Below are 11,856 nucleotides of genomic sequence, written 5' to 3' on the forward strand. Positions count from 1 at the left end.
TTTGATCCGGACCGTGGTCCGGGGGAGGTTTCACACCTGTAGTTTTGGTTCGGATCAAACTAAAAAGTCTGAAAGTCCGGACCAAATAAGGTAGGTGTGAAAACGCCCTAAGTAGCCTATATCATTATGCAGAATGATAATATGTATTAGGCCTATATTATAAGGCTATACATGAATGTGTACATTACTTTAAGTGGAGCTCATTTTAACTACTTAATATATACTTTACCTGCTGGGTAGCTTGTGAATTTACCCCAGTGGATCAATAAAGTGTTATCTTAATTTATAATTAAACTTAATTTATGTGTTGATTATATTTGACATATATAGAGGAAGAGGTGGATTCAGATGGAAGATTAAGACAACATGCTGTCTGTTGCCAGGTTTGATTCAATATTCTCAGACTATATGTATGAGAGCAATGCAAAAACCAAAGTCAAATTCCATGGATGTGCACACATTTTTTCTTTTAGCTTATACACTTTATTAAAGACAAAACCATAAACAATACACACAAAAACACAAAATATCACAACAGCAAGACCACAGGCAAAAAGAAAGAAAATAACCAATTATTGGTTAGGACGATGTACCATAGACTGTATTTACAGTCACGATGTAAGCTATACACACATGACTTACTTGGCCAATAAAGATTATTCTAATTGATTCTGATTCATGTATAATTTCCTGTAATGAAAATTACCTGCCAAGCGCAAATTCGAAAAATGCCACAAGAAAAGGGAACATTAGAGGAAAAAAAGAAGTTATTGAACATGTCAAGTGGATCAAGCAGTATAATTGTCTTTGATCTGATCCATCTGATCAGTCAAAAGGGACTAATGGATAGGATTTATCTCTGATCCACATTCCAAAGCAGAAGGTGGAGGTACTGCTAATCCGATGCTTGCCAACCGCCGTTAAAACCTAGAAACTAGTAGTAGAAGAAGAAGCCTGTATCCGGCCTGTTTGCAAGGAAACTTAGAACTGATCCGGAGCCAGCGTCACCTCCTGACAATATTGCAATAATAGGAAACGTTATGGAGAGAGATGGCTAATGTTACTCCTCTTAAATATAATTATATATCAACAACAGTTTGGAGGTTGGTTGGTTAGTTATTGATAACAAGATTCTCTATTACAATCAAATACTTTTAGAATACTACTGGGTTGGCACCAATGACGCATGTGACGAGTCATGACTCTTCCTTCCTTAAACGGTTCCTTGGCTGTTTGTGGTAGCAATCATAGATATCTATGGTAGCAATACCCCATACCCCTTAACTAGCAAGCTAGCTAGTTTATTTAAAAAAAAATAAATAATTATTTTCCTTCGTAACGTGAGAAAGAAGAGATTCCCACTACGGCGGTGGATGTCACTTTAAGGTGAGGCTTTCAGTCTTCTGTAGTTTTCTTTATATGACGTAAACTGAAAGTGTTAATCAAGGCTAACATGCACAAGCTAACATGTCAGTTAAGCGCAGTCAGTCTGACTGTGGTGGTATGTTTTTAAATCACAATCGTGCCATCTCACTGTTTTGGCTACAAGTTTGTATTGACATTATACTTTATATAGCTGATTGTTTTAAATGCGGCAGGCAACAGTTGGACTGATGGCGTTTGTTGTGTTATCCACTGTGGTGGAAAGTAGCTAAGTACATTTATAATCAGAATTAGCTTTAATGGCGAAGTAAGTGTAAACACTTAGCTACGTGGAATTTGACCCTGACTTTTTGCTCTCAAAGTACTTACACAGAAATAGACATACGGCTAAACACAAGGACTGTAAAGCTTAACAAGGTAAACATAACCATTTGATTACTATGTAGAGATGTACAGTTTGTATTTAAAAAGTGCATAAACATGCATTATGTATGCTATGCATACACATCACACACAAGTACATAAACACATGTAAACAAACTGTTCTATGAAGATTTTAGTAATGCAAAAGGGCAAATTGTACTGGAATAAATAAGTAATTATTAATATAACAGATTGCTTAATATATCTGAGGATATGACAGTGTATGTTTGACAGCCATTTACATGTTTAAATGATGTGTTTAACACTATAAAATATATAATTCACTTGAAGTGGATGCTTGGTGTTACTGGGTTACTATGCAGGGATTGGCCCTGACACCATGGAAAGGTTTAGGTGTTCCTCATAGGGACAGTCTGTGAGAAAATAAACGAAAACAAAAAAAGTACTAGAGAGTACAAAACAGAGGCTGCCGCCCCCCACGGCGGCATCTTGATCTTCTTCGGTAACGTACTATACTTAAGTAGGGCAGTGGTGGCCTGAAGGTTAGAGATGCGAGCTTGTGACCAGAAGGTTGTCGGTTCAATCCCCAGACTAACAGGATAAATCTGGGTGGGGAAAGTGAAAGAACAGCGCTTGTCCCTCCCCCATCACCACCACTGAGGTGCCCTTGAGCAAGGCCCTTAACCTCCAACCGCTCCAGTGGAGCTGCTCAGTGGCCAGCAGATCAGACTGTGGTTGTACTGGGCAGCTTCCAGGTATGAATGTGGAACTGTGTGAATGTGATCAGGGCGTTCCTGCAAAAGAGAGGCTGCCTCTCAGTGAACCTTCCCTGAATAAATAAAGGTTAAAAAAAAAAAAAAAAGTACAGTTTTAAAAGTATTTGTACTTGAGTGTTTCCATTTCATTGATACATTACACATCTAATCCACTACATTTCAGAGGGAAATATCTTAATTTAAGTACATTTATTTGACATTTATAGTTAACTTATAGTTATAGTTATAAAAACCTGCCACGGACTTGTCACTGCATTGTGGCTTGCATGAAAATGTCCAGATTCTGCCTGACACCTGTCTCAAGCCTGCCACATGCTTTCCAGTGAGGTGCTAGTGTCACTCGGAGGATCTCGGCCTTGCTGACAAACTCTCGGGTCTTTAGCAAACTGCATAGAGACAATAACAGACTCCCATGTGTCCACATAGTCCCTACAGTAAAGAAAACTAGTTGTCTGTGTTATTTTTACCTATTCTAACATGGTGTATTTGAATATTTCTGCATACTGGGGTCCCTAAACAGTCTTGGAAGTGCATAAATTGGGTATGACTGACTGGAAAGCTGAGGCTCTCGTAGATTCATTGAGCCTAGTTGTATTCATGTGTGATGACGTTAGTACCCATAGCCGTAGCCATTTCATTGTAGTGAGACCAGTTTTTTAAAAACTGGACCTTACTGTATAAAATGACCTGTTGAATAATCCCAGCCTCATGGAACTTTACAACCACAAACTATAGACCTAGGGCAGAAGATCGGGCCCGATCACGTGGTTTCGGACTCGATCGGAATAGGACGTTACCTCCCGATCAGGACTCGGATATATATGTATATATATTCTCATTATTTTTTAACACATCTATAGTTATGCGGTGGCCCAGAGTTAGACCCTTTTGACACCACACAGAAACAGCAACACGTGCGGCATGACATCACTTTGTTGCAGAGACGCTATTGGTTAAATGCCGGCAAAGCCGGTGTAACTTACTACTGTGATGACAGTAAGAGTTAGGAGGGCAGTTCCTAAAAGCACATTACTGGCTTGCACACAGTGTTTGCACTGTGGCACTTTTATTTTTTTATTTGTTTACATGCCTGCCGGGTATTTTAAGTTGAGGTGCTATTTCTTTTTATATTAGACTTTTTTTTATATTTACTGTTGCACTAAAGTCCAAAAGTGAAGAATTTGTTATTACTTGATTGTTCAAGCTACCTCATAGAAGTGCTCTGTTTGTTAACAGAGTTGTTGAATGTTAAAATAAGGTGAATTAAATAAAAAATAAGGAACATCCTGGATCTGTTTTTTCGCTCTTTATTCTTTTTTATATATTATAGAAGTATCGGATCGGGACTTGGTATCGGTAGATACTCAAAATCAAATGACTCGGACTCGAGGGCAAAAAAACCTGATCGGGACATCCCTACTTTTTATATCTATAATGTTTATTTATTTTGTTTTAGTTTTGCATCATATTTAACTTCAGGTCTTCAGTTTAACTGTAGAGAGAAGTATCAGTACAAGACTCCTTCAACAGGTCTGGACCACTTGTACATTCCTTTTGTACCTCTGGGAAAATGCCACAACTTCTCTTAAATGAATGTTTGTATGTGTGGCTCTGGCATTAGGCCCATTGTTTCCATGCAAGAGAAAACGGCACATACTGACACTCACAGCAAACTATAATTACATTTAGATTGCATATTAATTACTAATTTACATGATAACACCTTTTAATCATGTAAGTTATGATAGCTAGCTGTTTTTGTGGATGACTTCGTAGGTGACACCATGCTCCTGGATCCCGAAGCAGCTGAAGATCGACGTGTTTGACCGAGAAGCCGCCGTCGCTGCGGCCATCATTGGAACGACGATGAGCGAGCCGTGTATCTACGACAAACTGTCCGAGAGCATCGACATCCTCCGCCAGTCGGGCTACCGCTACGGCATGTCGGAGAGGGAGATCGAGAGGTTCATCAAGCAGGTCCTGGAGACAAACGAGCCCAGGAGAGAGCCTCCCCAGTTCCCCATCCTGAGAGCCACCATAAAGGTCAGGCCTGCCAACGCAAATATTACCGCTAATACCCCTCGTCGACAGAAAATGTAATCAATGAATCACTGAAGGTCTTTATCACATGAACGTTCTTAAAATGCAGGTTACAGCCTCTTTAAATATGAGGATTTTGGTTGCTCTGCCAACTGGCTGGTTATTGTTAAATCTTTTTTCAAGGCTATTATTGTTTGTCAGACATAAATAGTTAATTTTCCACTGCAGGACCCTTGTGTTTCCACTTTGGTAATTCTCTCTTTTTATTAGTATAACTATTTGTCCACTGCAGCTCAGCAAGTACAGTAAACCAAAAAAAACAGTACAGGAGTGATCATGTGATGGCCAATATGGACAGGAGGGGCTATTACAGCTCCCAAAAAAACTGATAAAGATCCAACCGATGAGAAGTTTAGTCTCAAGAAAATACATTTTTCTTGCTGAAAAATGAATCACTTACCTTTTGCAGCGGAAGTGTTGGTAATGTCTCTGTTGTCTCTGCAGTTTGTGGTGGCAGTGGGCTTCCTGCTGGTGGTGGTGCTGGCCTTCACATACCCTCAGAGCGCCCCCCAGCTGGGCCTGGTCAACCTGGGCTGTTACAACTGGTCATCCCCACTCAGCCACGTCCGCCTGCTGTCCCTGCCCATCGCCAAGAAGTACAATCTGCAAGGTGTGAAGCGTAGAGAAACACATGCGCACACAAACACACGTTTCAATGAGGAAGTACTGGATATGTTAAGGATGGGGGGAAAAAAAGAATTATTTATTACTGAAGTGCAACACACATTGGCTGCGTCGAGAGTCGTGTAACCAAAGTATAGGAGTGAGTCGTTACTCCTACAAGTAATCACAACCCGCGCTTTCCAACGTCTATTTTTTGGGGGAAAAAAGATGAATTTGACTTGTAGTATGGAAAGACAAAAAAGTCCAGGGTGCTCAGGAAGTTCAGTCAGATGTTTGAAGGTGCTCTTTGGGGTCGGGAATTCAATTAAGTGTAGAAAAAAAGGAAAATCCAAGGCGCAGCTATGTGTGGGTTGCTTTTCCCTATGTCTTTTAAATTTTCTATTATGAAATAGCCAGTAAAATAAAGGCTTTTTAAATAATTTTGAAGAAGAGTGCCTTGGATTTTCCTTTTTTTCTACACTTAATTGACTTGTAGTATGTTTATAGTAAATGTTTGTGTGTGTGTGTTTGTGTGTGTGTGTGCCCTGCAGGTTTCCATGAATGGTGGAGTGCCGGCTCTCTCAGGCAGAATCTGGTCAACTGTTCGGGCTGTGCAGAGATCTCCTCGGTGCTGGAAGTCCCAGAGAGCCTCAGAGGGACGGTGAATCTGCGACGGGGGCCACAGCTCGTCCTGCTAAAGGTCAGAGGTCAATCTGATGGGCCTCCCCTTCTGACACCCATGGGTGCAAACTTTGTAAACGACGATGTTGCTTTCTTTTTCAAACAGAAGACTGATGTTTAGTAGTAAATGTAGTAAACATTAACAGTGCAACAAGTTGTCGTGGGTGTGTGCATATACAGTATGTGTCCACAGCTAAATTATGGAAAAAATCATAATCACAATTATTTTGGTCGGGGGTGGTGAACCAAGAGTGAGCATAAAAAAGAAGAAATAAAATCATAATAGTAATAATAAGATGAATATGAATAAACAGTATCAGAAAAGTCTAAATCCTTCTGGTTTGTGTTTGTTCCTACTGGTCTGTGCAGGGCGGGGAGTCCCTCAGTGTCCAGCGGCAGCAGCTGGAGGAGCTCTACCTGGCCCACTCAGGCTCCATGTCCATCCTGCTGGAGGAGGACGACGGTCTGCACAACCACAACCTCGGCCTCCCCCAGGGACCCGCCAACTTCACTCTGCTCTGGTACACATTTAGGTTCAAAGTCCAGTTCACTGGTCCACTCGGTTCTGAGGAACCCAGACCTGACCTGCATCATAATCACAGGGGGAGAATATTTTAGGAACTCAGTAGTCTATGCAAAAGGTGTATGCTGTCAAATAATCATCATTATTTGGCATTCGATACACATTTATATCTTGTTGTTCGTCTATTGTCCGGATGGTTACAGAATGTTTTATTGTTGGTGCAGGAGGTGAAAACTGGACTGAAAATCTGTCCTCGTCTCTCTTTACTGATAGAGAAACTACATGGAGTAAATGTTTGATAATATTAGACAGTGTAGTCTATATCGATAGATATAGCCGGATGTCGTTACCTTTCACTTTCTTTGTGTTGGCGTTCTAAACTCCGGTGGATTTCTGAGGACTATGGTTAACTGCTCCTCAGATCTCTGCAGGGTAAATTCAGGCAGCTAGCTAGACTATCTGTCCAATCTGAGTTTTCTGTTGCACGACTAAAACAACTTTTGAACGTACACGTTCCACCAAAACAAGTTCCTTCCCGAGGCCAATAAACCAGAGCACATTTTTCACCCATCCCGGGATGTTGTGTGGACTAGCCAGACCCTCCTCCGCAGCGCTGTAGAAGAAGGTCTGGCAATGCGAGACCCAGTGGTATTTAATGATTGTTGGTGTGTGCCGATTGTTGCAGGAGGTTCAGCTCTGGGACCAGGGAGAAGGTGTTGAGGTGGCTCTTCCCGAAGGCTGAGCTCTGCCCCCTGCTGGACAGCGCTGGGACCATCGTGCAGCGCTGCCTGGTCACCCACAGCACAAACTCCCAGAGTAAGGTGAGTTCACGTGTCCAGACGTCCCCACACTGCAAGACTGATAGACTGAACAGGAAAACAGGGTTCTTGTTACTGACAGGAGTGATGGACAAAACTACAAACGTAAGAACCACGTTGTAATAACCAGAAATATTGTTTAACAATATCTCGCTAGATTTAGTGACTTTTCAGACCCTCTTAGCGACTTTCTTTCTAAAAAGCGGCTAACACCAATTTAGCGACTTCAGTATATTGTAATTGATGTCCACGCATGCTGCTCAGAGTAATCACAGTCCACAGCTCTTCTGCCAACAACACAAGGTCTTTCTCTCCCTCTCCTCTTGCGCTGTGAGCAGCAGGCCGTCAGCCAACACAGCCACTAAGCTTTATGCAAATGATACGCAATGACGTCACCAATATGCAAATGAGCATATGTCTTATGGCAACTTTTGGAACTAGTGCTATCTACTTTCATTGGAAAGTTGGAAACACTGTACCATAGCAGGTTAAATACAGTTCCTTTTTCCTAAATGTATTTTAAACGCGTGTATTGATGCAGTGAAGTTTGATATTGCATTACTTCATGGACATGAATCGGCACCCTTTCTTTCGATGTAGTCATTTGTGTACAATTTTTTTTTTCTCCGTGACAGTTGCTGGTTTTTGCAATTAGCTAGTCAGTGGGAGCACTATTTGCAGAGGAAAAATTGGAGCCATTGAACTGCAACTGATAGACTGTGCACTGTGGCACGATAATAACGATGTTTCTGTAAAGGCAGATCATGGACACATTTTCCATTAATTTTTTTAATTAATCATTTAACCCTCCTGGTCAAATTTGACCCATTTTAAAAAAGTTTCTATATCATAAATTCTCAAGTTTCTTTCAAACAAATTGTCAAAAAAATAAATAAATAACGTGGATGTTACCCTACAACCATTACTCTTCATAAGTAAAATAAATCATCGGTTCACTACTTTCATTGAATTTGCGTGTTTTATTCAATTTTATAGCATTTGAAAAAAAAAAATGATGAAAGAACTTTGAAAAAAAGGGGAAAAAATGTCAAAAAAGATTCAAAAACGTGGACCTAAACGTTGACATTTTTTATTTTGTTTTAAATTTTGACCCAGAAAAACGAAAAGTTGCAGGTCGACAGGAAGACAACACAAGGGTTAATCTAATATATCGCATACCCCTAAGTGTAGCCCTCCATCACTCGCCACAAATGAACTCTCGGCCTCTGTTCTAACTTTGACTTGTGTTTCAGGGTGTCGGGGTGTTTGGCTGGCTGGTGGTGGGCGAGGGGTTACCAACAGTTCGAGTTCTGCCTGTTCAGCGCTGCCAGAAACACTGCAGCTCCTTCAACCTGTGGCTGACACCTGGAGACATGGGTAACACCTGCCGCACCCGTTTTAAATCCACAAACACATTAGCGGGACAAAACGACAACTTCACGCAGAACAGACAAACTTTGGTCTCGTGCCCCCACCATAAAAAGCTATATCTTAGCCACTGCTTAAACTGTACCTCCCAGTCTTTGAAGAGTCTGCATGCTGCATCTGTTCTCCTGATCCCTAAAATCAAACGGTTGAATGAGCTGTCCGGTCTGCTGAACACGCAGTTGACGGTTGTTCCCTCTGACCTTTTGTAGTGTACGCTGACCCCCGGTACTGGCAGATGGAGCTGTTTCCTGGCCGAGGCCAGAACATCATCTGTGACGGATCTGCCTTTTAAGTGAAGGAGGACAGGACGTGCAAATGACGGCTGTGAATGTCGAATTTTCAGAGCTCGCCGGCCTTTCTATGGCCCTGCCCACTGATGCCTTAAAACCTCCAGGCTTTTTTTTCCTGACGCCCCTATCCGTCCGAAAATCCCCCCCCAGCGTCCTCGGAGAACTGGAAACCACTGCACACATGACTTCAGTTTGGAAAAAAGGGATCCTCCTGCAGGTTTCAAGGGCCGAGATCAGAGGATTGAGAAATGACTTTTTGACTTTGTCCTTGTGTCTTTAAACTCTCCGCAGGTCTCAGATGTTCTGGATGTGCTGTGCTCGTGCCATAGCTTCAAGCAGATCTCTAGCAATGAAAAGAAATCCATGAAATCATTGGGTGTGTCTCTGTCAGACGGTAGTGAATCACTGTTGGGTGCATCGGCATTACACTGGTTCCAGACCTCTGAATCACGACCCACATCTCTGGTGCTCGTTTCCTCGGCTGTTCACTCGGTTAAAAACAAACTAGCCAAGCAAATCTCTGTAGATGGGATTAAAAATAGGGAAGCCATCTTTTCTTGGCCAGAGGCAGTATAATGTCTTTAGGTGTGGATGAAATGTCTGCAGCTGTACAGGTTGATGTTAACCCTTGTGTTGTCTTCCCGTCAAACTCTTTTTTTCGACGTTTTTGACGCCTTTTTTTTTCAGTTTGTTTTTGCTTTTTCCAACATTTTAAATTGTTACATTTTTCTTCTACACATTTTCAGCGCTTATTTCTACGTCCCTTATTTCAAAGGAAATTGAAAACGGGTCAGTGTGACCCGAAGTCAACACAAGGGTTAAGTCGACTTCAAGAAATAAGTCTTCAGTCTTCTTGTGAAAACTTTAAAGATAACCCCGTCCCAAACAGCTGACATGAACTCCAAGTCAGACTGAAGAATAAGGAGAAGCAACTTTCAGTCTGATTATCAGGGAACCTGCAGCTTACATGGCCCACAATATTCTTGCATTTAATCAGTTTATAACCAGACTAAGTTTAGAGGAACACAGGGAACTCTGGCTGATAAGTCCATCCAGTCAGTGAGCACGCACTTCTTTTTGCAGTGCATATGGGGAACTTTTGAATGATTTTCGATGTCTAGACTTGCTGGACGTTCACTACCTGCTGTAGTTCTGAGACACACCTGAAGCTTAACAACTCAGCTCTTCATCCGGTTCGTTCCTCGCTGTTAAAGGGCCAGTTCACCCAAGTTACAAAAAAACACTATCTGTAACTCTAGTGGTATCTAGAACACACTGGCAGCAGTTTTCATTGGAACTTAAAGCAACGCTATGTAACTTTTCCCACATCGGTCCCCCTACAGGTTGTCTCATTGGAACTACAGCTGCAGCTAAAAGTTAATTTTACTTTACTTTAATTACCATTCTAACATAAATATTGATTATTTTCTGTAAATTAGTATCAAGGACTGTTTGGTTGTCTACATATTATTAAAAAATGATAGGTTTGTACCTATCAAACTTATTTCTACATGAAAAGAATAATAATAGATACAAGTATAATGCTACTTCTTGATGACTTCCAGGGTTCTTTTTTAGTTCTTCTACACAAATTGTATTTACATTTGTGCCCGTACTTGACATTGCTAACCAACAATTTGCAGAAATAATTGTGACATTCAAAAGCAGCGTTCTATTTATTTTAAGTACTGCTTACTCTGCCAGCTGTAAATTGTACGGACACCACCTGAGAATTTAATTTTTGTTAATTAACATAACAGCGGAGTCATTTTACCAGCCAAATTAAAGGTTGGAGACTAAACCTTGGGAACACCTTTTGCAGTTTGCAGAGACATTCATAAAGTAAAGAAGAGATGATACTAGAGAGAATATGAATGTTTCTAATTTGGGTGAGCTCACCCTTTAACAACCAGTTACTACTTTAACCTAAAAGATTTTTTCATTTTCATTGATTTTACAGACAAAGCTGCTTTTCTAATTTTAGTGTTATTTATTGTTATGATTGTATGTATATACTGTATGTTCAAGCCATTCATATTTTAATAGTAATCTGTTGTAATATCAGACTTTGATCACTTGTGATTCACATGAACCCCCCCCCCCCCCCTCCCCCAAAGCCTCATTAAATCCATGAAGCCGTTAACGATATATTGGGTTAATAATAATTTCAATGGGTCTGTAAAAAGTCTGAATAATATTAAATTAGTTTGCCAAAGTTGATGTGAAATCTGACTTTCAGTGTTTAATAGTCAAGTCTCCCTCATTTTGTTTTAGCGTCCCAAAAATCCAAATTTTCCAAACATCACCATTTGGGGGCGCTTGAACAAGAGTGAATCTTTTAAAATGTACGCTTTGAATAGAAATGTCATAGTTTTATGAGAAAATTAAAACTTGATTAAATCTTGCTTCCATCTGTGTGGAGTTATTGTTTTTGTTGAAGCACATTGAAGTTGAGTGGCTGAAAATGAGGCGCATTGGTTTCGTTTCAATGAGAACCAGGCGTTGAACTGGTTGTTTCACAAATTACCTCACGAGTGCTTGGTAGGTATCGTAGAGAAAAGCAAAACTGCCACATCCACCAGTTAAAAAGTTGCACTCTCAAATGAATTGATTTGTGCTGTTGAATGAATCATTTCTTCGCATAATCAGAACAATATTGGAGCAATTAAACAGCCAATAGTGCCAATTCATAAATTTGATTATTTTTATGCAGAAAGTGTAAACTGGGCAATCATTATTCCAGTTAAGTCCAGTTAAGATGACGACCTGATGGCAGAGGAACCTCGACCTGTTGGCTGTGAGTAAATTTGACACAATTATAATAATAGTTCTTTAATAACAGCACCATTAATTGAGGTTTTGGCCACTTG

The 11,856-nt window shown here is 40.7% G+C and overlaps 1 protein-coding gene and 1 long non-coding RNA gene across 2 annotated transcripts; one reads left to right on the forward strand and one right to left on the reverse strand.

The window, feature by feature from the left end:
• Positions 1–1,467: 1,467 nt before the first annotated feature.
• Positions 1,468–9,636, forward strand: c16h6orf89 (chromosome 16 C6orf89 homolog). The gene is made up of 9 exons (XM_035993404.1): positions 1,468–1,501; positions 1,709–1,800; positions 4,320–4,586; positions 5,088–5,253; positions 5,798–5,946; positions 6,297–6,448; positions 7,136–7,271; positions 8,522–8,645; positions 8,906–9,636. Exons 1-9 carry the CDS (start codon positions 1,468–1,470, stop codon positions 8,986–8,988), a joined length of 1,203 nt encoding a protein of 400 aa, XP_035849297.1. The 3' UTR covers positions 8,989–9,636.
• A 316-nt stretch (positions 9,637–9,952) lies between these two features.
• On the reverse strand, positions 9,953–11,072 carry LOC116047829. The gene is made up of 2 exons (XR_004104485.2): positions 10,379–11,072; positions 9,953–10,283 (listed from the first exon to the last, which is right to left on the reverse strand). It is a non-coding gene; the product is annotated as an uncharacterized LOC116047829 (long non-coding RNA).
• Positions 11,073–11,856: the final 784 nt, after the last annotated feature.

This window comes from Sander lucioperca, chromosome 16, assembly GCF_008315115.2.
Source record: "Sander lucioperca isolate FBNREF2018 chromosome 16, SLUC_FBN_1.2, whole genome shotgun sequence".
Taxonomy (NCBI): domain Eukaryota; kingdom Metazoa; phylum Chordata; class Actinopteri; order Perciformes; family Percidae; genus Sander; species Sander lucioperca.

Bases quoted from the DNA above. Each gene is read 5' to 3' on its own strand.
- c16h6orf89 (XM_035993404.1), top strand. From the start codon at position 1,468: ATGTCAGTTAAGCGCAGTCAGTCTGACTGTGGTG. The intron at 4,587-5,087 runs GTCAGGCCTGCC...TTGTCTCTGCAG, and splicing joins TCCTGAGAGCCACCATAAAG to TTTGTGGTGGCAGTGGGCTT. The intron at 6,449-7,135 runs GTACACATTTAG...CGATTGTTGCAG, and splicing joins GCCAACTTCACTCTGCTCTG to GAGGTTCAGCTCTGGGACCA.